Source organism: Daucus carota, chromosome 1 (assembly GCF_001625215.2).
Source record: "Daucus carota subsp. sativus chromosome 1, DH1 v3.0, whole genome shotgun sequence".
NCBI classification, from domain to species: Eukaryota; Viridiplantae; Streptophyta; class Magnoliopsida; order Apiales; family Apiaceae; genus Daucus; species Daucus carota.
This window is the reverse complement of record NC_030381.2, coordinates 40,032,851-40,058,772: the sequence shown is the minus strand read 5'-3', so window position 1 is coordinate 40,058,772 and position 25,922 is coordinate 40,032,851. Positions and strand designations below refer to the sequence as shown.

General features: G+C 32.9%; 2 protein-coding genes across 2 annotated transcripts; one reads left to right on the top strand and one right to left on the bottom strand.

Annotated features, from left to right (window-relative positions):
- The first annotated feature begins 3,764 nt into the window (after nucleotides 1-3,764).
- Nucleotides 3,765-17,969, top strand: LOC108204229 (alpha-mannosidase At3g26720). Its single transcript, XM_017373561.2, has 29 exons — nucleotides 3,765-4,145; nucleotides 4,236-4,319; nucleotides 4,447-4,535; nucleotides 4,645-4,819; nucleotides 4,968-5,087; nucleotides 5,250-5,333; nucleotides 5,415-5,486; nucleotides 7,152-7,265; nucleotides 7,367-7,467; nucleotides 7,551-7,644; nucleotides 7,733-7,900; nucleotides 8,101-8,190; nucleotides 8,924-8,989; nucleotides 9,086-9,142; nucleotides 11,424-11,643; nucleotides 11,738-11,877; nucleotides 12,175-12,243; nucleotides 12,387-12,446; nucleotides 12,519-12,590; nucleotides 12,746-12,793; nucleotides 12,865-12,984; nucleotides 13,254-13,319; nucleotides 14,000-14,112; nucleotides 14,240-14,324; nucleotides 14,943-15,053; nucleotides 15,124-15,219; nucleotides 15,342-15,389; nucleotides 17,501-17,569; nucleotides 17,653-17,969. Exons 1-29 carry the CDS (start codon nucleotides 3,927-3,929, stop codon nucleotides 17,866-17,868), a joined length of 3,066 nt encoding a protein of 1,021 aa, XP_017229050.1. The 5' UTR covers nucleotides 3,765-3,926; the 3' UTR covers nucleotides 17,869-17,969.
- A 2,301-nt stretch (nucleotides 17,970-20,270) lies between these two features.
- On the bottom strand, nucleotides 20,271-22,550 carry LOC108204729 (uncharacterized). The gene is made up of 2 exons (XM_017374313.2): nucleotides 22,032-22,550; nucleotides 20,271-21,315 (listed from the first exon to the last, which is right to left on the bottom strand). The coding sequence occupies exons 1-2, from the start codon at nucleotides 22,416-22,418 to the stop codon at nucleotides 20,452-20,454; spliced, it is 1,251 nt and encodes a 416-aa protein (XP_017229802.1). The 5' UTR covers nucleotides 22,419-22,550; the 3' UTR covers nucleotides 20,271-20,451.
- Between the last annotated feature and the right edge of the window lie 3,372 nt (nucleotides 22,551-25,922).

Here is a 25,922-nt window from a genome sequence, read left to right as displayed (position 1 = left end):
TAAAATTGTGAAGTGAAAAAGTACTCCATTAATTTGAAATTATAACAAAAGGTCTAGATTTGAAAATTGAATATAGTGAATATGGAAACCACTACATATTATACAAAAAAGAATTAATGCCAAAATCATCGAAAATCAAATATATTTTGACTACATTTCCTTATACACATATGAGTTATAGTAGGCTAGATTCATGTATCTGGACGGAAATTAAGTCATATTCATTCTCGGTGTCTCTTGTCAAAATACAATGACACGCAATAAGAAGTAAACAAAAAGCCTTGATCAGATGTTGAGAAAAAGTGAATATAAATCTTCACACGGTGAGCATCCGATAGTGGCCTGGACGAATCATCTCTTTTCAGCAGCTGCAAGGAAAACTCAATCATAAAAAAAGGATCAATAAATGCATTAGTGGACATATATGCATCATAATCACTATCAATACGAAAGGAAATTATGCAAAAATAATGTCAAAAAAATTAATTACAAAATATCATATCATCTATACAATATAAAAAACTTAAAAACTGGAACAAAAATACAAAAAAATAGAACATACACCAATGCTAAGCCACAATCCCATATGTGGAGGTCGTATACTTTCAAAAAAGGCCTCTCCAGCTTTCCAAACTTTCACCCAATAACTACCTTAATCCAATATTAGGTGAATCATATGAGCTCCCCACATGAGAATACATATTAATTAATAACAGACACAAACTTATTACAAATTGTTGTATATCACACTAATGATTCTACATGAAGACGTTAACGACAATACGATCGCGTCTAAGACTTTTGAGGAACCAAGACCAAGAGTACTGTATCTTGAAAATGAATGCGTATGAAAACTTTACTCTAGTGCGGAAATCAATTACCTGATGCATGTGCTTTCTTTTGATTCTTGGAAATTGTCTCAACACTTTTACCACGATCCACGTCCATTTCTTTTCACACCTGCAGAAACAAAATTTTACGATTATAATCGAGGATTTCGATACTGCAACATTATCATAGAAAGGATTGCAAAATCTGTTGACGACGTTGAATCCGTCTTCATGCTAAAAAAACACGACCACAGTTATCACTGCAATATAAAATAAATGTTACTACCATACACTCTACAAATCGAGAGAGAAAAAAATGATCAAATGATTACAGATGCAAGTAAATAATAAGAATTTCGAATTTTAAATAAAAAATAGCAGAGAGCATAATGGAGGAGGAAGAGATTGATTTAGATAAATAAGCACGGATTTGTTATGATTAATTATCATGTTTGAATTTGAAATCAATTAGACGTAGTAATGAGTGCCATGATTGGAGGAACCGAATTCAATGCCTTTTTCAAACTTTCTATGAGATCCAAAAAGCTCAATGAGTGGCTTGATCAATGGAACAACAATAAATGCTACGCTCCTGATATGGCAGGAACTTGCTGCATGCCCAGTGGAAATCGGGTGGGTCGCATAAAAACCCGGAATATTCTTTCATAGTGTTAAGTTGAATGAGAAAGCTGCCGGGTCGATCCGAAGCTTAATGGGTTGATCCAAGAGAAAGTGAAATTACCAAAGCAACCTTAAAAAATGACTCATGCTTTAAGAATTATATAGATAATAAAATTAAATATCTTTTAAATAAATTTGTTTTGTAACAAAGATTTTTTTTTTCTTTTCACTCTAAAAAGAAAAGTCAACTTTAATACATTTTGCTAACGCTACAATGATTTTGTTTGGCTCTTTAATCATATGCAAAAGCAAATACAATGATACATGTTGCTTGTTGAATGAATGTTGCTTGTTGAGTGAAGTAAATTTCACTCTTGAAATATTTCGGACTAAGCAATTGGAAATGGTCCAATCCATTTCCACTAGAAAATTAGGTTATCATTGTCATCTTCCTTAAATTAAAATATATGAATAATGGTAGATGAGGTGGTAGGAAACGAGGATAATAATTATATTAAGACCAAGGATATACTTAAAAAAGATAATAATAATAAGACTATGGATAGGATAAGAACGAGTACAGAAGAAATGTGTCTTCAGTCTTCACGCACAGGCACACTACGAACCCGATTAATGTAGAAAACTACTTTGATAGAAATGAAAATTTATTTATAAATAGAAGATTTTTTTTATTTTTGATATTGTTTTTGTCAATATTTATAATTTGTTAGATGTTTCTTTAATTTACAATGATCATTCATATTTTTATAAAATTAAAAAAATTATTGAAATAGGTAACGATACCAGCTTCTGGATTATAAGTTATGAGCACTTATTCGTACCGTTTGTGTAATAAGTCAAGAAGCACTTATAAAAAGTTAAGAATGCTAGCTTTTGTTTCAGGGTTTCTACTTATTTCCCAAACACTTTAATCACTTATAAGTCTTATGGTGCTTCTAACTTCTACTCCACTTATTTATTTTAAGCAAGAAGTACTTATTTTAAGCTCACCCAAACGACCTTGTGTAAAAAGTCAAGAAGTTTCTGCTTATTTCCCAAACACTTTAATCACTTATAAGTTTTAACTTGCTTCTAACTTCTACTCCACTTTTTTATTTTAAGCAAGAAGCACTTATTTTAAGCTCACCCAAACGGCCCCTATAACTTATTTACATAAATAATACGAATACGTTGTTTTTAACTTATAAGTGAGAAGTTGGATAAAAGAAGTTTATGCATGCAATGACATAATGGATCAAAATATGAAAATAATTATTTTTATAATATGTCAAAAATATGAAAATTATATTTTAATATTATATATATATATATAGAAATATTGGTTAGAATTATGATAAAATAAAAATTACAAAAATATTTAAAACACAAGAGATATAATATACACACAAGTTATAATAAAATAATAATCATTTTGACATTTTCACGTGAAGGTATGAAAGGACATATTTGTATAAATTATATTATAAAATAATATATGGAAATATTTCTTTTTTTATGTTTCAAATTACTTGCAAAGATACAACTCCTCTCTCATTTTAAGTGATGGTTGATTTTTTGACCCATATATTAAGATGTATAAAAATAATAATTATACTCAACAAAAAGTTTCAAATCTTGTATCAAAATTAAATTAAACTTTTTTTTATATAAATTTTATTGAATATAATTAAGTTTAGATCTATTATTTCTTTAGACTTTAAGATACTAGATTGTTTTCGGAGAAACAAGATACTAGATTGTTGGTTCATTTATCATAATCTGAAGTAACAGTATCTTATATAATAGGTTTAATAGTTCCGAAAAATTAAAATCAATATACAATCTACATTCATGAACTTTTCTCGAATGATGTATATAAAAATTAAAAATGTGAAAAGCAGACATCATAAAATTGTGAAAAGCAGATAAGCTTAGAGCGCAAGACATGCCCTTTATCACGTCCTAAATTATAACTTATGTCAATTGACAAAAAATTTGATCCAATATGGACAATCTCCCCAAACCTTATTTTTGGGGCACATCTCACCTTACCCTATTCAATATTTTATTATAAATTCCCATCACACTCTTTTTCTCTCTCTACTTTTATATTATGCTTAAATGATGAAAGAGAGGTTTTAATAATAAAAAATTAAACATAGTGTGAGAATAAAGCACATTGTTGGAGTTCAAGTATGTCCTAGATTAAAAAGACATAATATTTTATATTATATTTTGGGCATGAACTATGAGACTCTTGGACTGTTAGTCCGGGAGAGGTAATATAACTAGTATTAAATGAGCATAAGAAGAGCAGTTTAACGGCAGAACAAATTGGGAAAAACGTGACATGAAAGAACAAAACAGCTGAAACTACACTACTTTCAAGTTTGTCGTTTGGTCGATCACACAATTCCACATATCACGGTGTTTTAAGAATTAGATACCCAATGTTTTTTTAACTCAAGTTGCACGATGGAGGGTTTTAACTTGAAACATTCCTCAATTCTGCACATCCTATTATTCTTGTTGTTTAGTTGTTTTGGTGTGAATTCAAAGTACATAGCTTATAACACTTCACAGGGAATAGTTGGTGACAAAATCAATGTTCATTTGGTCCCTCATTCTCACGACGATGTTGGGTGGTTGAAGACCGTGGATCAGTACTATTTCGGTGGCAATAATTCCATTCGGGTGAGTAACCAGCTCTTCATCTCAAATCATTTTTTATTTTTTGTATTCCTGATTTTTCGGTACTCTTAATAATCGTTTGTTTTAATACAGGGAGCTTGTGTTCAGAATGTATTGGACTCTGTTATTCAAGCACTTTTGGATGACAAGAATCGCAAGTTTATCTATGTTGAAATGGTATTATTCATCTTTCGCTGCTTTTTATTTTACGATATGATTCTTAGGTTGTGTTCACTTGAATGATAAGTAGATAAGTAGTAGATAAGTGGATTTTTATTAAGTAGAAGAATTTTTCTACTTTCAGGCTTTCTTTCAGCGGTGGTGGAGACAGCAGAGTCCAGCACTGAAGAAAAAAGTTAAGGAGTTGGTCAATTCTGGTCAACTGGAGTTCATGTACAAATTTTATGATTACACTTCTGAATTGCAGCATCTTTTATTCACAATTTATTTGTAACCTGTTTTATTTTATTTTTTAATTTTCTGTTGTGTACTTTTCGACTAGAAATGGGGGTATGTGTATGCACGATGAGGCAACACCACATTACATTGATCTCATTGATCAAACTACTATGGGTCACTTGTTCATCAAGGATGCATTTGGTCAAACACCTAGAGTTGGTTGGCAAATCGATCCTTTTGGACATTCTGCTGTTCAAGCTTACTTGTTAGGTGCAGAGGTACTTACTTTTATGTTTAGTCTCTGCAGTTAGCCTCTGCTTACATATATTTGACATTTATATGTTGTAAAAAGAACCACGTCACTTTTTAATTATTCTGCGGCATATGATGACTTCATGATCCACTTCACTGAATATTCTGTTGCAGCTGGGATTCGACTCTCTCTATTTTGCGAGAATTGATTACCAAGATAGAGCTAAGCGGAAAGATGATAAAACCCTTGAGGTCATATGGCGGGGTTCCAGTTCTCTTGGCTCATCTTCACAGGTAGCGATTTGCAACATATGTTACCATTTTGGCTTTTCATATCTTTGATACATTTAGAATTTAATGGCTTCATTTAGCGAAACATGGGTCATCTTGGTTTCTCAAATAAGAAGAAAAGATAAAAACAAGGCCTTCTTATTCAATCATATCAATTATGTGCAGATATTTACTGGTATATTTCCCAGGCACTATGATCCGCCCGATGGTTTTACATTTGAAATAAATGATGTCTCCCCTCCTATACAGGTGAGCTTACAAGTTAAAACTTATATCGTGATCTTCACCTTGTAGATGTAATTGTTGATAATTTTGTTTTCTTATTAACAGGATGATGTTCTTTTGTTCGATTACAATGTTAAAGAGCGAGTCAATGATTTCGTAGCTGCTGCATTAGCTCAGGTAGATTGCTAGCATTTTTTTATATATTTAAATTTATCTTATATTTATGATCTATTAACTTTTGGTTATAGTAAATACTCATCTGACCCGTAAACACCCCTAGTTTCTGTTTGTGCTATTATATATCTATGTTTATTTATGCACGGTATACTATGTAGGAAATATTGTGGAATTTGTGCTTAAAAGGTGCAATGGTAAATGTTCCAGTTTTATGTTGTTATATTGTTATTTAAGAGTTGTGGAATGTGGTCATTTATTAATCATATTGGAATGTCTAGTCAGTTATTTATGTACATATAATAATTACCTGATCACATAAATTTCATCTGATTATTCGACTATCCATCGTAATATATAGTGGAGTTCATTTATAGTCCAAATATTCATCAAAAAAATATATTATCTAATATTGTTTTGGTATCTAATTTTAGCTAATATTCATCTGATCACTTCTTTTAAAGATGTCTAACATAGTTTGTTGTTTGAACACTCTGCGCCGCCTGCAACTTGTAATTGCTTTTAGCCTCCTGAAAGAAAGTTGTGATTTTCATCTCTCCATGTTAAAGAGTTACAGCTGTAATATACTCTGAAATATGGTGCACAAAGAACAACTTTCTGACATGCTACATATCACTGTCCTCTCTATTTTCTGTCCTTGAGTATACTGTCAAAATTAGTGTACCGTTTTCTATATACATTTTAAAGTTCTGGACAACTTGAACACGCTGTTGTCAAACTGTTGCAACAATTTGCGCTTAGTTTATTGCTGAAATATGTTGTCATATGAACCATATATGCTGTTGTGTTCAGGTACTGCCGAGTTACTGTCGTATATTCTTTGCGTCTAACATACTGTTGGCTTTAGCCTCCACATAGTTTACTGCTAGACACTTAAACTTGAGTACACTTGTCATATATAGACTTTTTCTCCCTCCAGAAAGTATACAGTTATCAAGCATTCCGTTACCGGCACCAAGTTAAGTATCACGGCTTGTACTTGTGTTGGCAAGTGGTCTATTGGCATCCAAGTCACTGGTTTCTCCTTGTGCTTTTGCTGTCACCCTTCATACTGTCGAAGTCTTTCTTGCATATTGAACCGGAAGGATACTGTTTTGGGCATGGTTTTGCTGCTGCATGAACATGTTAATAAACTTCTTTCACCATTTACCCAATTTTTCAAATTTCTTCTAGGCTCAAACTTAACTGTCCATAACCCCACTGTCTGAATTTGCTGCTGTGAATGATATTGTCGCAAAAATTGGTGTTAGGTTTGCAAGGAAAACTTTATTGGTACAAAGACAGTAAACAAAACTTACTCTATAAGCAGGGTGACAAATTTCACAAGCCAAAATTTGTCAACAGAGTTACAAATTTCACAAGACGAAATTTGTCTAGTTTTCATTCCTAAATTAGGTAAAGGCAATCACTAATCCCAACAGTCTTTATTGAATTGTGTTCTGTAGGAGAAATTAGTTTTATAAAAAAAACACTCTCTTATTGTTTCGTTTCTTTCGCTGATGACTTACGATCACCTTAGTCATTTCAAGATTTTCCAAAACATCGTTATGATCTCTTTTTCTGTACTGAATATTACTCGTAGTTCTCCATTGTTATTACTTGGAGATTCATATTAATTGAACTGATTTGCCTGCCTGGTCTTTTTAGGCTAATGGTACCAGGACAAACCACTTAATGTGGGCCATGGGAACAGATTTTCGGTATCAGTATGCAGTTTCATGGTTTAGACAGATGGACAAGTTCATTCATTATGTTAACATGGTATAAATGTGTTCCTCATACTTCTGATGGTTTGAAAGCTCTTTGTCTTTGTTACATTCTTTCATTGTTAAATATACTGATATAGCACTGATCTATAACAGGATGGGCGTGTTAATGCTCTGTACTCAACCCCGTCAATTTATACTGATGCAAAGTATGCAGCAGATGAGAAATGGCCTGTCAAAACGGGGGATTTCTTTCCGTGAGTATAATGCTTGTACTTGCTATGAGTAATCAAGTTTATCTTTCCTAAACCTACTTAATATGTTTAAGCAACCTTTTTAGGTATGCAGATCAAGAAAATGCATACTGGACGGGTTACTTTACGAGTAGGCCGGCTTTTAAAGGTTATGTTAGAATGATGAGTTCTTACTATCTGGTAAGGTCCTTAGAATTCATTTACTTGGATGAATTATTTTAGGTTTGTATGTCCTTCATCAGCTGTCAATATTTTTCCTAACATTTAGGCAGCAAGGCAGTTGGAATACTTCGTGGGAAGGAGTGGTTCAGGTCCAAATACAGATGTATTGGGTGATGCATTAGCACTTGCTCAACACCATGATGCAGTTAGTGGTACTGAAAGGCAGCATGTGGCTGCTGATTATGCATTGCGAATTTCGATGGGCTATGCAAAGGTGCAACTAATCTGATTATTTATAAAGGACAATAAAACCAATGAACGTACCGTCTCTGACATTTACCACACCAGCACATGATTCTATGATGTTACTGTTTGCATTATAGAATGATACAACAGAAGGGTGGAAAACTTTGTGCTTGATTATGTTGTCTGTATGATTTTTTTTTATGTTTAAAGTTAATTTGTATCATGCAGGCAGAAGAGGTGGTTGTCTCATCTCTAGCTTCACTTACGGAATCAAGATTGAATTCTAGTCATGACAGTTTAAGCACCAAGCTCCAGCAGGCAATACATTTATACTGCAATTATCTGACCTTTTCACTGATTTTAGATGTGTGCTTATCTCTTTATATTGTCTGGGTGATTGTGCACACCTCACACAAGACCACAACCCTCTATCTTGTAATAATATTTACTCCCTGGTTTGCGGATTGCTAGATTACTCTGTCTCATCTGTTGTTCCTGTAGTATGCAGTGCATATGTACCCATTTAAAGAATCACTGAAATCTCTCGGCTTTTTTTAATATATTAGTTGCCTGATGAATGTATTTTGTTAAATTTATAGGTATGACATTTTTTAACAGTGTAATACTTCATGAATCATAAACTTAGTCTTATTTAATATATTCGGCAGCTGCTCTATGCTGATGCTTTAAAGCTGGAGCATATTCCTGCGGTTACTTTGGAATTATATTTGTTCAGTTAGATAGAACTTTCCAATGTAAAAGAGTAATAATATACAATGTGGTTGGACTCAACACTTATGAAGAACATAAAAAAGAGTATTAATTGCAAATCAATATGAAATTGTAGTTTAAGACTCAAATCATCATTCATAGTCCACTTTATTTTTTTTTTGCCTCTTCACATTGCAAGAACAAAATAGTTAGGTATATCAATGCATATTCCATCTTATGTATCTAATTTTGTTTACCAGTACTTCTATTGTATTGTTTATCAGTTCTTTGTTGTAAATGAATTTTTTTTCCCTTCTGAACTGTGAAAGTTTTTGACCAGTGTCCACTTCTCAATATCAGTTACTGCCCTCCATCAGAGTCTTTGCTGTCTAATGGAAAAAGCTTTGTAAGAATATACCCCGTTCTCATGATGTAGTTTCCTTAAAGATTTAGTTCGTAAGTCAGTTCAATTTTATCATATATCTTTCTCTCCCCTTTTTAGGTTGTTATTGTCTATAACCCATTAGGATGGAAGAGGGAGGAAGTTGTTCGAATACCTGTAAGTTCTCACTTTTTCTTAGCACTAGTTCTTTTACCTTTTATATATTAATTGATATGTTTAGTGTTGTCCCTTTCCTAATACATTCCTCAATCTAGAAGTAGACTGAGATACTTAAAACTTAAAAGCTATTTTGTGTCATTTTTTTTTCGCTCACAACTTTTAAATAGTTATGTATATATAGGCAGCACTCAGCAGTGTGATGAATACTTGAAAACTTAAAAGAAGAAAAATTAACAAAGGAAAAAAAATCAATAGCCCCAACTAAGTTGGTGAAAAATATTCTGAATGTTCCTGGAAAACAGAATTAATATTAAACTTATATGCAGTAATTAATAATATTATTAATCCACCCTATAACTAGTTACTGGGAAAATGCAAAATTTAAACTGCATGAAGTCCTTCATGAGAGTGATACCTTATGACCTTATCTCCCTTCCCGTTAAGTGAAGTTGGGGAACTATATTTTTCTGCAATGATTTTTGAGGAGAAAACAAGCCATGGGATTCAAACATATAGAACTGATCGACTTACAGTCTGCTGCTATTCTATCCTCTGCGATCACTAGTTGTTAGCCATTAGAAGTATTAGAGGATCACTTAATTGCTCTAACATTTGTCAGGCCTCAGTATTAACTTTTTTTTTTGTTAAAATCTCCATTTCACTAGTCATTTTAGCCAAATTTCTCTAGGGTTCAAATATGTTGGAGTTGTTAAGGCTCGTCTCTGAAAGGACTTGCATATTGGAAACCGATTACGAAGAAATGTCAATCAAAAGCAGATTAGTTCTTATAGAGGCAAGCTTAAACACTATTTTTCAGCTGAATTAATTAGAACTTTCAAAAGGAATCTCATATATAGATGAATTTTGAAGTTTTTTTTTTTTTTTTTGAGTGAACGAAAATAGCATAGATGTGAGTTGTCATATCATTTGTTTGCTAAATAAAAATGGTGCTTTTAGGTGTTGTTAATTTGTACTATAGGTATACGTATATCGCATTATTTGGGAAGTGGTATAAAATTGGAGAATTTCCAAGGAAATTGATTGCCTCTTCAAAGCATGATATATCATCAAATATCAGTGGTGATAGAGGAATGGAAATCATCTACAATTGGTCTTTGATAATAAAAGCTATCTGAAGGGTTTTACTGATTTTATCAAGAACCAGGCGGTGTTTTTTAATTCTGAAAAATCTCGGGTCATTTTTTATGTTAAACAACTGTGCATTACAAGCAAGCATGATTAAGTACCAAGTGCTAAAGTATCTCCTTATAAGTGATAATCAGCATGTAGGAGCTTTTATACTATTCGATATCAATTCAAAATTGATGTTGATCATCAGAATTTCCATTTTTCATGCACATCTTCACATGTTGTAAATACCACTTCATTTCAGTGACTATCAACACACTTGAAGCTTTTATAGTGTTTCGGTATCTGATTTCAAATTTATGCTGATCATCAGAAGTTACAATCTTCATGCACACCATCACATATTACAAGTCCCTCCATTATTGATTGGTACCAAATCCTTCGACAACTCACACAAAATGATCCAAAAGAACTTGCAGCTTTGGTAGCATTCATTGTTAACTCGTGCTTATAAAAGCCTCAAACTTAACAAAGATATTCAATGAAGGATATTAACATGATTAATCTATTACGAAACATACAAGATTTAATTAAAATACAATCATAATTGTAAATTTCAAATCATATGCTAATTTTATCCCATTGCACCTGTATGTTTTTCCATGTATGTATTTTGGTCCTATCTTTATGAACTTTAGATTACCGTCTTTTTAGCAACATTAGTCTCTATATCATCATAAATATATGTTCATTTCAGTTCTGTATATAATTTGCTGTATCTGTCCTTACTGTCATTTCTAAATTCTCAGTAAGATTACTATGTTATTACTATATTTTATTTAATACTACCTTTATGCGCACGAAATTTACATCTGACTATCTGAGTCTTGTACGAGCATCACTCAGCTGCAGCTTTTAAGAATCTTGAATTTACCCTCCGTGATTGCTTTGAGACGTGGAATAGAAGTGCTGGTTGTTCCACCCTAATGCAGTATACAAGTCAGAGGACTGATTCTCTGTATTTAAACATAATATATTTAGTGTGAATAACTAAGTTAAAAGATATTGTGTGAGAATCCTTAATGGCCTAAAATATTGGGCATTTGCTATGAAATGCGTAAGACATTGTTGGGACAAGACCTTGTTGCGGTGCACTAACAAGTCCTGTAAACTTATGCTAATCATACAGGTTTCCTTTAAGGAAGTAATTGTTCAGGATCATGATGGAAGAGAAATTGTGTCACAGCTTCTTCCTTTGACCAATTTTTCGTTGAACACCAGAAATTATCATGTTAGAGCATACTTGGGTGTATCCCCTGGTAACACCCCTAGCTATTGGCTTGCTTTTTCAGCATTTGTGCCACCACTTGGTTTCAGCACTTATATCATTTCAAGGGCAAACAAGACAGGTTGTCCATCCTCAACCCTGTTTTACAGGCTTATAAGCAATTAAAGTGGAAGTTTAGCTAAACATATATACTTCTTCTTTCCTGACTACTATAGATGCTAGCGTAACAATGTCAGCAATATCCAGACCTGAAGGAGGTTCCAATAATATAGTGGAAATTGGCCAAGGAAATCTGAAGCTGCATTATAGTGCACAAGAAGGAAAACTTGTTCACTACAGTAACAGCAGAAATTTGGTATCATTATGTGCTTTTAATTTGTTCCCTTGCAATCAATACATTGTATGGTAGACTCACTAATTAAGCTTTATGATGATTAAGCATTTTGTATCAGAGTTAGTTTATTTTGCCAGTTCAAGGGTTTTTGTTCCTTCTGCGAGTATTTGGATTATGACTTTTGAGAATCCCACACACACTCACAAGGGTCATAGTTGTAATACAGATATTTCAATTAACTATATGGAGTAACAGAAGGATATGGTGTTGTTAGCATGCAGTATTGTCTCTGACATCAATATTTGCTTCATCTTTTAGGTGAGGACGTCTGCTGAACAGACATACAGTTATTATTCAGGGTATGAAGGTTTTGATAGAGTTAATCAGGTATACATTTTCTTATCATTGTTAATATGTTTATTATTCAGAGCATGAAGGTTTTGATAGAGTTGATCAGTTATCAGCGTTGCACTGTGTAAAGCTGAGCTTTTCTGTTGGACTCTCTTTGACAGAATTGTTAATGACTGCAGGCCTCTGGGGCATATGTCTTTCGCCCCAATAATACCTATACAATTAAACCTGAAGGCCAGGTACAGCAGTGTGTTTTGACCCTCGACGTAAGTTTTTATATTTGAGGGAAATATAAAAAGTTTCTATCACAGGTTCCACTTACTGTTATGAGGGGTCCAGTGGTAGATGAAATACATCAACAGATCAATGCATGGATATATCAGGTACTCCATTAGGTTATGCATGTGCCCTATCTAATGTATCAACTATCAAGTTGCAAGTTTTTGTTTGTCTTTCATTTTATTTTATTTTTATATGGCAAACCCTATGGTTTGCATCTATTAGGGGAGTAATGTTCAGCAACTCAATTTGCATGCAGGTCACAAGAGTTTACAAGGGAACGGAACATGCAGAAGTGGAATATAATGTGAGTTACCTGCTAAATACTGGTTCCTACATAACTGAAATAACATTATATATTTTGAATTTTTGATGTAGATTGGACCTATACCTGTGGATGATAAAGTCGGTAAAGAAATAACAGCTAAAATTTCGACAGCCTTAAAGACCAATAAAACCTTTTATACAGATTCAAACGGGAGAGACTTCATTCGAAGGGTATGCCACTCACTGTTTTCTACCCATTTTTATACTTAATATATACAGTAATTAGGCATGTGTATATTGATTGTGGTGATGAGATGGGGCTACCTGAAGTCTTCATAAATGCTTAACCTGTGGCTTGATTGTATAAGTAGAGATAGAATAACTTGACACTTGCTTTGATAATCGTAAAGGTATATGTCTATGACTGATAGATTAGAATTTCTGGTATTGATTTCATGTTATCCCCTTCCCCATATAAAAAATGCTGCTGCTTGTGTTAGGTTCGAGATTACAGAGAAGACTGGGATCTGCAAGTCAACCAACCAATTGCTGGAAACTACTACCCTGTATGTTCTTAGTTTACTATATTGGTGGTGTTAGTAGCATTTATCTAATTGCAACATGTTCCTTCCTTACCCTTTGGCCTTCTATAGTTTACTGTACACCATAATGCACATTATGTTCATATACTCTGGTCTAAAAGTGAGAGAGCCCACTGTATACTCCTTACCCTTGGTAACAAATGATCGAGGGTTTGGGTCTTAGTGGATACAAAATTGTGTAGAAGAATTCAGATTTAAAATGGAGTAGATTTTTCCTCTCTATTCTTTTCTGAACAAATCGCATAATGAAGGGTCCCTAATGTTAACCTGGATATGAAAGTAATGAAGTAGTAGAGAAAAAGCCTTCGATCAATCAAAGTCTGCTTACAAGAAGATGCATTCCAGTTGTTACCATATTCTTTAGTTGAGAGTTTTTGTTGCTTTTCAATTTATTTTCTCTTTTCTTAGATGGACGGAAGACCTTTCTTCCCATGGTACCTGTGACCGAGCTATACAAACATATAAATGAGTCCCAGATATGCTTAAGATGTAGATAATTTATGGGTTAAGAATTTCCTCATATACACACATGTAATTATCTGTCTGTTTTGTAAAATAGAGGCGGGGTGTGTGTTTGAAAGAAAATTCCTCCTCATTTGTTGGTTACTACATAGACTCTTTCTTCATCTATTTGTGTTCTTTAGATAAATCTTGGAATATATGCCAAGGATGAGAAGATGGAACTTTCAGTGTTGGTTGACCGTGCAGTGGGTGGGGCCAGTTTGGTAGATGGTCAGATAGAGTTGATGCTCCATAGGTTTGTTGTACTTGTTCCTGCCTCTAATTTATATACTAGACCTATTAACTTTTGATAATTTCCATTTTCTGTTGAATTACTACTAAAATGGAATGCAAACGTATATATTTTCCTATTCTGTACGCAGGAGGCTCCTTTACGATGATGCTAGAGGAGTTGGCGAGGTGTTAAATGAAACAGTTTGTGTCCTTAAAGATTGCAAAGGTTTGATGGTTAGTGTACTTTACCATTTGAGGTCATTGTGCATGTGAGATGAACACTTGCGTATTCTAGTAAAATGGTGGTTACACTAGTGTGGTGCTTTTCAGACCACATATTTAGAAGGACTAGATCTGTAGCTGCTGCTGAATCCTGTGCTCAACACTTTTAGTTGTTTTGGATCCTCATTCATAATCTGTGTTTCACTCAGACTTTGGTACAGAGTGTCTGACTTAAAAATTATAAAAACGTTACCTTCAACCCCCTTCCTAGCCCTGCGCCCTCTTTCGATTATGGTAAATCAATCAAAAGGGATAGGATTCCACCAGATTAGAAGCTATGTTTTGTTGTTTGAAGAATTTTCATGTTTTCAAGTTAGATACTCCTTGCGAAGTCTTTCAGCGGACCGTTTGTTGGAAATACATTTGGTTTCTTTTCTATTATTATTTAGATTTTGGAGTTTTTCTAGGTCTTGAAGTAATAACTTTATAGCTTGATTTTCTCAAATCAAGTAAAATTGTATGGGACTTCACATGATTATGAAGCTGCTGTTACACCATCATCTGGTTGTCTTAAGGTTTGCTTATCAGTTTTGTGATTCTAGTTTGAAATTTTGATTTAACAATCTGCAGGTTAATGGAATGTTTTATATCAAAATTGACCCTCTTGGAGAAGGGGCCAAGTGGCGTCGCACATTTGGCCAAGAGATATATTCTCCGCTTCTTTTAGCATTTGCAGAACAGGTAGGATTTTTGAAGTTGACCATGCAATTCAGGCTACAAGACATATGACATCATGTTTGTTGTTCTCCAGGACGAGAATAACTGGCTGAGTTCCCATGTTCCAACCTTTTCAGCTGTTGATTCCTCCTATAGTTTGCCTAAGAACATTGCTGTAGTAACTCTTCAGGTATGTAGACAAGTAGTAGACTAGCAGTTATGCAAATACTGTTACCTTACAAGGATGTAAACATATACATCACTTTAGTGACTGCACTTAACTGGAGTCTTTTTATTGTTTGATAATTTCAGGAACTTGATAGTGGAATAGTGCTCCTTCGGTTAGCTCATTTATACGAGGTTTTGACTTCTTTCATTATTCTCCTAATTTCTTATTGAATTAGGCTAAAATTCAAAAAAAAAATGTTTTAATTGCTTAGAAATTGTGGGGCTGGTCATATGTGTCCATTTGTGTTATACTCTCAGTCAATGTTACATACTCCTCTACTTGGTTATTCAGACACGGCAGGAAGTATTCAAAATGATGTAGCCAAGTGCCACACTTGGTAGAATTTTGAATACTTTGCATGTTTGTGGCTCAATATGAAGTGTTGAGTGTAATACCATTTCTGATTGCCGAGTGCCTAGCACGGGTACTCGGGATGAAATAAAGAGACCAGGTGACATAGATCCTCTAGCAGCTGCTCTAAAAGATCGGCTTATTTTGATTATTAAAAGGTGTCTTGGCAGCTTGTTACTTTTTCCCGTAATCTGACCTGTTCTATATTTCAAAAAAGAATTTTACTTAATATTCTGTATACAAAAATTTTACAGTATGCGAATAGATAGGTAGGGCAAGTCAGGGTTTGGTACCACAAGTTTCAGTTGATAATCGAATAGTCAATTTGTCAATAAAAACTTAATTTCTTACCAAGATACGATTTTTTTTCCTCTCTTTACTGTAGTTTTGTTGTTATAATTAGTAAGAAGGTTGCAGTTAGGTCTTCCACGATTTGCTTTCTATCTATTTAACTGCATATATTAGCTCGGCATTGTTTGACTGGGAAACGAAAGATATTCCTGAAACATTAAATGTCAAGATTCTCTCTCCCATCCTCTTAATATGTTTTTGGCAAGTAAATGAATGTTAGGGCAAAGTCAATTAGATGGAGCTAGATATTAGCACCAAAAAGTAATTTTTGGCGACTCCAAAGTATGACTCTTTATTTAACTAAATTGATTCAAATTAGTTAGCTATCCCATTTATGACTACAAATTTTGTTTACCTTTACACTTTTATTTATTTCTCTCTCCTTTTAACTTATATCACTTTTTTTGGTGATGTGGCAAATACAGCACTATCTATATTTTGTTCTATATAACTTTACCATTGTAATAGCACAATGTTTAACACACCATTGGATCGAGAAATTTTGTTTCTGGTGTCAAAATACTGATACAACACTGTTGGGCATGCTGACCCAATTTCTTGTTCAACGGTATGTCAAAGTTCCTTGATAACATTGTATAATTCTATATAGGATTCGTACTACAAAGAGATTCCTAAGGTCAGGTATGATAAGGTTCATGGTAACATAGGCTTAGTATTTTATTAAATATTGTGTTGTAAGAACTGCAGTAAAACCTCTGTACAGCAATATTGTTGGGTCCGGAAAAAAAATATTATTGCAAGGATTTTATTCTTAAATAGAGGTTATATATATACACAGTATATATAGTTGGGACCATAAATTTGTTATTATAAGGAGGTAATTCCTTTATAGATTGTTACTATACAAAGTTCCTCCTATTACAGTGTGCATTATAGATATGTGTGAGTCCTGGACTTTCTACTTTTCCACCAAATGTTTTTAGTATAACGTTGAACTTGGTTTGATGATGTATGTGCCAGCAACTCTGTTTATAAAGCATTTATATAGGTTCTCTACAAAAAAGAATTTGCTGTGCCTTTTATGTGTTGACTCCACAAAATTTCTTGTCTCATCCCTGCTGCTATTATATTCCTTGGGCTTGAATACTCAAAAAATTGTAACCAGAAGATGTCTGATGCATCAAAACGGGAATCCTTATTTCCTAATAAAAGGAATTACATGATATATGTTTTGTTAATGCCTGTCGTGCAACTTTTTACTATCATGGTACTCCCTCCATCCCAAATTAGATGACCCTGTTGACTTTGGGCACGCAATTTAAAGTTCATTGACCGCATAGCTACATGACTTATTTTTAAATTTTTATTTTTGCAAATAAAAATTAAAATATGAAATTTTCATTTACAAAAGAAAAAATAAAAAAATAAATTTCGAAAGTAGACGGTCAATGCACCTAAAGTTGCGTGCCCAAAGTCAACTAGCTCATCTAATTTGGGATGGAGGTAGTATCAGTCTTACCTTTTATTGTCAATGAAAATTATTAAGTGATGCTTATGGGGGTCTGTTTTATATTAACAGACTGGAGAGGATAAAGACTATTCTGTAATGTCAAGCGTAGAATTAAAGAAGCTGTTCACAGGCAAGAAGGTAAACTATGTCACACTACACATCCTTATATATTTCATCCTCACAAGATAGTGGTTTAAACATTATGGTTTTATTGCTTTCAGATGACGAAGGTGGTGGAGATGAACTTATCCGGTAATCAAGAAAGAGCTGAAATGGAGAAAAAAAGACTAGTTTGGAAAGTAGAAGGCTCGACAGCAGAAACCAAGATCACAAGGGGAGGACCCATTGATCCGAAAAAACTCGTTGTGGAGCTTGCACCTATGGAAATCCGGACTTTCTTTATCAGTGTAAACAACCTTAAAATGTTTGGTTCTTGAACAAATTATAGGTTCGTTACATGCAACCTACAACTTTTAAGTGAACGTGATAGTTATTGGTATCACAACTGCAATGAAATAATCAAAGTTCTGTTTCTATATGTTGGGAGTCTACTCTTGCAAGAATACAAAATTTTGATACTCTTTTGGTTATAAGGGATTAATTGAAGAGAGGCTGTTATTTGGTCCTCTAGTTCTGCAAGTATACAATATAACTACAAATAGCTAATGCTTCCAGTGATTTCAGTTTTGAGGTGGGGACTTTACCTCACTGTTTGGGAAGAGATGCGGCAGTAGGAATCTAATATGGGGATCAAAATGAATAAAAGTGAAAATATATTGATGTATTTGAGATTTATTTAATATGTGCTCAGCTTTCTTTGATTAAATAAAATGAGTCAACGATCTACACAACAGAACTGGTTTCTGCATATATTATATATACAGTAACAAGTAATTTTTAAGAAATTCATTTTTCATTCGACTTGCAAAGACTTATTTTTAAAAATTTTTTAGCCGAAAAAACTCGTTCAGATGTTATGATACATGTCGGAAGAATCAAGAAAAGCCGTAATAGTATATCAGCTGATGAATATATGTTTGTTTTCTCACTGGTTATCAATCCGTGAAATACATCACCGAGAGCAGACAAAATCTTCAAATATATTCCAGAAAATCTAACCTATGATATTGTAGTTCATATGTTAGATAAATCTTTTCATCTTCCAAAATTCTTATGGACAAAAATTCTCAACTAATTTGTAAATGTTTTATGTATTAAAAGACCAATAACCATCTCAAGGATTTAATGGCACACTACGAGAAAGCTCAATTTACATCCTTTTAAGTAGATTTTTTTATTTGGATCATAAGTCTCGATTTGTTTTCGCGAACCAGGATCACGTATTAACGAATATGAGTCAATACATTAATTCAATTTACTCAAACCAATACCTTCACTCAGAATTTTGCAGCTAGTTTCACCAAAATTCATGTTGAACTCCATCTTCATCTTCACCAACTTTATTTGAGACAACAACAGATGTACGTTGTGTTTCATTTTCACAAATACATTGTTTTTTCTGATTGGAAATATAGTGCGATTTCTTTTTTCTTTTTATAATATTTAGGGGCACTAATTTTTTTTTATATAATATTTAGGGGGTCATGTTCTTCTTAGAATTATTAAGCCAAGAACCCTTACCACTTTCTAGTATTAATTAGGATTCTGCAGTAGAACTGCACATGCAAATATATTGTGTTTATTATATTTTATTTTAAAATTATTTTTAAACACACACAACGATGCAAAAAACATGTATTCACATTTAGATCTTGAAAATTTATTTAAGGGTTCTACATCGGAACCTTAGTGGTTCTAAAATTTTATTTTAAAAAAGTGTTTTCTCTTGAGCGCGATCGAATATTCAGGAGTATCAGAATTTTACTTTTTCACAGAATTGTAATATTTGTGTTGAAATTTTGTGAAGTGGGTGGAGATTAGGGATCTCCTTGGCCCCCTTTCCTCCCCTGGTGGGTAAGCAATTACACAAAAGTGTTATATACAAACATACTTTATCACTACTAAGTTAAAGAATTTATTAAAATATATACACTTATAAATTGTTATTCTATTTTGCCACCTAAACTTATGTTTGAGAAAAAGATCTGACAATATATTTGAGACGAAGAAATAAGTGAAAAATTAGAATCATGAGTATTCATTGTCACAAATTGAAAACATTTTCGTGTGCACCATGTTGCTACAGATTTTTTAATAAAAACAATTCTATGTTATAATATTTATATGCATTTAAATTCAAATGATATACAGAGTATTCAGATATTTAAATATCGGAAAAAGCTCATTATTTGTAAATTTATGTAAAGACTGGGTAAATATCTTAATACAATAGCATCACCACCCGTCCACCCCTAAACATGTTGAATGGAGAAAATGCGCAAAATACATAATTTTTTTAGTTCAACAGAAATTTTCATCATCTTTATAGATTGGATAGTTATTTCATATGTGAGTATCACAAAAGATAATGTACCTTTTCGGAGAATTTGTTTGTTATTTCAAAATAACAGCGGGGACACCATTTCTCACTTGGTAAATGAACATGAATTCAGTTATATTCGGTTATTAAAAAAACTCAATTTTAACATGCAAATATGTTCGGTTGGTAAATGAACACGGACAGAGCATTGGTTTTGTTCACGAGATCGGCTCGTTTTGCTTGGAAAGTCTAGCCGGGCCTCCTATCTTGGTGTTGCAACCATCACATGGTAACACCTCATTTTCAAATAATGAGCTTGTTACGTTTAATAATTATGAGCGTACGCTTTACTAAGAAAAATATATTGCTCACAAGCACCTCATTTATGGCCCTCAAAAGTATAAAAATAATATTCATATTAGAGTTTGATAAGTAAAATCCAGTATAATGCACCCGCTTAGAATTTAAAATCATATTCGCTTAGCACATATCATATTTGGGATAATAAACTTAGAAGGCCATATATATAAAGAAGAGTTCAACGCAGCAACAGGAATGTTAGCCTTTGAGACAAAAAATTTCATTCACTGCCCTTTGTTCGATACCTTCGCCCTGATATCTGTGAGCCTTTGGTCCTATTATCTGCTGCTTCTTCATGCTCATCTTCTTCCATCGCACAAATTCCATCTATAAGTTCATCCTCTGCCGCCATGGCAATGGGAAGACGTTTATTGTGATTCTTTTCAGACTCATTCCTATTTGCTCCAACAGTATTTCCACTTGGCTTTTTCTTGGGAGTAAAGGTGACAGATTTGGGAAGCTCAAAAGGAAGACAATCCTGTGATTCCATCTGGTCCCTCTGCTTCACTAATTTAAGAAAATCAGCATACGCTCTATTGTTGGATGAGTCATCAAAATCAGCTGACGGATCAAATGTGTAATGTTTATACTTTGAAGGATTTCTCACATAGTCTGGAACATTAGGAGAATCTTTGGGTATAGAAGCTGGTTTATCTAACACTAAACTTGTTTCCGAGGCTAGAGCATTTGATCCTTCAGAATTTTTCTCACAATCATCCTTACAGCTAGAGTCGAAGCGAACCCGTTTCTTGGATTTCGTATCAACATGATCTCCTTTGCTTTTGAGGATAGAATTTAGACCAACAGACTCCTTAGAAATGCCATTTTGAGCATTTAGAGCAGGGTGAAGAGTTGTAAAAGCTCGCATATTATCAACACAATCAGCCCCTCCAGCATCCTCTCGGAGTCGAATTTCTGCAGCTCTGCGATTTGCTCGAGGGTCTTTATTGACATCTTTAAATGTTTTAGGAAGCTCACTGTACGATTTCATATCACTCTCATAATCTGTAATGTCTCTCTGATAAAGGCTACCAAGAGCTTCTTCCTTGCCCATTGCCACCTGATCAAATTCATCTTCCTCTTCCTGTACAAAGCCAATGAAAAGAGATTTGTTAAAAACAAGTTACAATGAAGTCTGGAATGTGAAAAATAATGACACATAATAATATCACTCAGAGATTGTAACTTCAATGTAAATGCAACGTAACTTTAAATAAATGGTTAGGAAACTTGCTTCGGTAATCATCTAGTCCGTTATCCGGCAATAAAAATTAAAAGTATTGCTGCGAGCATATAGATTGAGCATACGCTCCATACATAAATTAAAGTATCTACACTTGTAGAAGCAGTGTGTAACAACATTACTGTAGTAATTATATGATCATAATAGAGGAGATAAAAAAACATGACACTTATAACCATGATGATATAAACACAATTACGTATCCACATAACCTAGTAAAGGTCGGTACAGTGTATGTCAATCATAGCATACCAACAACGAAAGCAAATAGACAACTTTACATATTCCCAAACCGACAGTCATATACACAAGTAGAAAGATCCTAATATAAAAACGGCCCTATTCAAATCCTCCACCCTTTGCATAAACCCGAGTAAAAGTTGTCATTTTTCGAATCCGAAAAATCACCATCCTACCTTCATTAGTGTTGGAAATGCTTAAAATTATTCATCATTAGCTAAAATTCTTCCCTATAACCAAAAACATAAACAACAAATAACACATAAATAAATAATAAAAAAAGAGGCAATAACAAAATAGAAAGAGATAGAGCTCACCTCATTGTCCAGTGTACAATCCTTCCCAATCGAAGATCGAATATTCCAAGTTTCCTCATCACAATCATCCGGCTTCGAAACTTGCCGCTTAGCCAATTCGTCGTCATCATCATCGTCATCCAAGTCATCCAAGTCCTCTTGGAGCTCCTGGAGATCAGAGGTCTCCAAATTCGATCCATTAGCACTTGTATTCGCAAATCCATCAAGATTCTTGGGATACGGCTTGGGTTCATCGTCGTCGACGGGAGTTCCCTTGTCTCGATTCCATTCTCTCTTTTCAATCTCCTCGTCAGTTAGACACCAGAGAGATGATGAAGCTGCTGGCGCCGCCGCAATTGGTAGGGATCCGAATACCTTGTTAACGCGGACATTAAAATTGTCCTCCATTGATTTCGATTTCAATTAGGGTTTCTGATTTTTCTCCTCCCTTTGTATGTTTATATTTTATACACGAAGGGCTGTACTTGTAGAGGCGGTGGAGTGATATATTACTCGCATTGAAATTTTAATCCAATATATAGGATAATGGTCCTGTTTCCGGGTCCTTCCTCTCTCTCTAACACCCGAGCCTTTTAGATCTATATTATAAGAGCTGAGTTTCAAGTTATTTTTTTAAGTATCTATTATAAATATATGTGGATCGCGACTTCGTCCTTTTGCGGATAATATTCGTGGATCCATTATAAAAAAAAGATTCAATTTGAGCTATAGACCTAATGACCCCGTATAACTCTTCCACGACACACGATTGTCAGGGAACAATATCGTAAGATAATATGCTGAATTTTTACATATTACAATTTACTACCCGTTAATTGTACTTTAATATATTCAGTGATGTATATTACTTTAATTAAAATTATTATATTTTTATTATATATTTTAAGTCTGTTTATATTTAGGTTAGAGCTTTAGTAGCTTGCAACAAAATTTTATGTAAAATTATATTTTAATCAGTTTCAAAAGATATATTAATAATTTTTAAGAGCATCTCCAATTATGGAGAACCTTTAACTAAAAACTTAGTTGACCTACTATAAATAAAAATTATAGTTAATCTCTTAAAAAATTGACAGTCATCCTTTGTCTAAAATTATAGTCAACCTCTATATTTGTCGAACCGCTACAAGTCTGTAAGAAATCTGCAGAAAGACTACACTTCATTTATTACCATCTTAAACTTATATATTTTATATATAACAATTTAATATTTTTTGTCAAAATTCAATGCTGATTTCATTAATACTTTAAAAGAGACTCAATCGGGACAAACCCCCGACTAATCATGCAATCAGGTTGAAAAACAAATAAACAAGCTAGATAATTAGCCGTCTTGTTTCCGGATTGCTTAAGTAACTGAATACAAATATTCTGAAAATTAAAAATGAAGATGATGGTTTCTTGAGCAATCCAACCTCCATCTCTCCAGAAAACAGTAGCTTAACTCAGTTGCAAAAATTGAGTTTAGAGGCCTCATGTTATGAACATATATATTTTATGAGAGGTGAGCACATGCGATTTTCACTGTCGTTCCAAACGCACCTCAGCTATCTACTTGCCGTACACCGGCTATAGACCTGCCGAAAGTGTTGTTGATGCGAGATCTTCAGATCTCTCAATACACCGTAAAATTCATTTTCAACACAAACACATCGCATAAAGCGAGACACATCACACAAAGCGAGACACTCAAACACACAAATAATAACTCAGATAGAAGACAACGAAAAAACCCCAATAGGTTGCCCGAATTTTGTGGAACAAAACTCGATTTTAATGAAGAAGAAACAAATAAAAAGGATTATTGATAGAAAATTAAAAAGAAGAGAAGAGGTGTGGATGGAGAAGGGGCGGCTAGAGAATTGTGATGGGATGAAAGGAGATTGGGATAGAAATGGGTAGGAGAGGTGGAGAAAGAGATGGAGGCGGCGAGAGTTGGCGGAAGATGGAGCGGCCGACTCTCATGAGAGAATAAGGGACGAAGATATTATTTGTAATAATTCGTATACTTATAACAATTTAATATCAATAACATACTATTTTTAAATTATAACCAACCAATATGTTCAATACCATTGAAGCACAATGTTCTACGGTTTCAGCAAATTTTACATAAAATCTTACTGGTTCAATTTAGTCAACGATTATAACCAATACCATTGGAGATGCTCAACGAGGTTGGAGATGTTGTAACACCTTGATAAATATGCTTATCTCAATATATATTTTACAAGATTAATTATAAAAGAATTATTCTAATTAATAGTTTATTTCGCATAATAAAATTACCTCTAAATAAATTATCTTGACGTTAATAAACTTATCCAGTTCTCAAATCAATATTATATACTTATATATAATAAGCGTAAGGGAGATAATTTGGTCGCATGATCCTCTGGTCCAAAAACTTATCATCCGTTGGATCTTATATTGAACAAATAAGCACCGTTAGATTGAAACAAAATTAAATTCTGTTCTAGAAGACAACTGATATCTACTCGCATGTTTATAATTCCTTTTCTGAATCCAAAACAAATTCTGTCTTTCACATATATATGATTTTTTTTAATCCTAAATAAATATTTCCTACCAGTTTTATTCATAGAATCATATAAATCTCACCGTCACAATTTTTTTATAATATATTTTAAAATTAATAAGCCGGATTTATGTGAGGAACAGATACAAAAACTTTTTCTTAATCCAAAATAGATTCTACCTTCTTATTGCATATTTATGATTCCTTTTCTTAATTCAAAACAAATTATGTTTATTAATTTTAATTTAGATACATATAAATTTTTTGAAAAATATTTAAATTACATTATAATAATTTTAATATAAAATACATTTATTAATATAATCTAATAGGAGTTGGCATAACGTATTCCACTCAAAATATATTAAAATTTAATAGATAAAATTTAATATTTTGGCATGATACATACGAGAAAAGGATTTGTTTGATTAAAATAATTTATTTGAAACCATTAATGGCTGTGATGATGTATTTACCAAAGTTCTAACTTACAAACAAATCATAATTTCGAATTTTATTTTATTGAAAATTTTAATTTATTATTTATAAATTAAATTTTTTCACACTATTTAAAATATATTTAAAAAATTTATAAATAATTAAAAAGCTCCCGTGCCTTGCACGGGCTGTAAGCTAGTATATATATAAAGGAGGATGCGGGCGTCTCTAGAATTGCTCGATTCAGTCTTCTAATTTTTCTTGAATTTCGGATAGAAACTATAATTATAATTCAAAAAATCATGTCCAAGAATTCTAAAAGTGATACAATTCTTTTCTTATCTAATTCTAAAGATGATACAGTTCTTTTCTTATTTGGTATTTCTTATTAAATTCTAAAGATGATACAATAGTATTTCTTATAGAATTCTAACGATGATACAATTCTTTTCTTATTTAGTAATCCTAAAAGAAATAGGATTATATTTATTCAAACTAATAATAATAGATAAAATACAATTTATATTTAAGTTATGTAAAGTAATATATACAATTCTTATTTTCGATAATATATAATATATTGAAGATATGTTTAACGGGAACACGACTGAAAATAACTTTTATGGAATTATAATATTATTTCGTATCAAAATTTATAAAAAAGATTATTTATTAGTATTGTGTTTAAGGGGAGGACGGCCCAAATTAATTTGTATCTAAATAATAATATTTTTTTATTAGTATTATGTTTGACTGGAAAGTAGCTAAAACAATTTTTTATTAGTATAAAAAATTCATAACGCCGCCGCGAAGCGCGGCTGCGGGCGTCTCTAGAATTGTTCGATTCAGTCTTCTAATTTTTCTTAAATTTCGGAGAGAATATATAATTATAATTCAAAAAGTAAGGTTCAAGA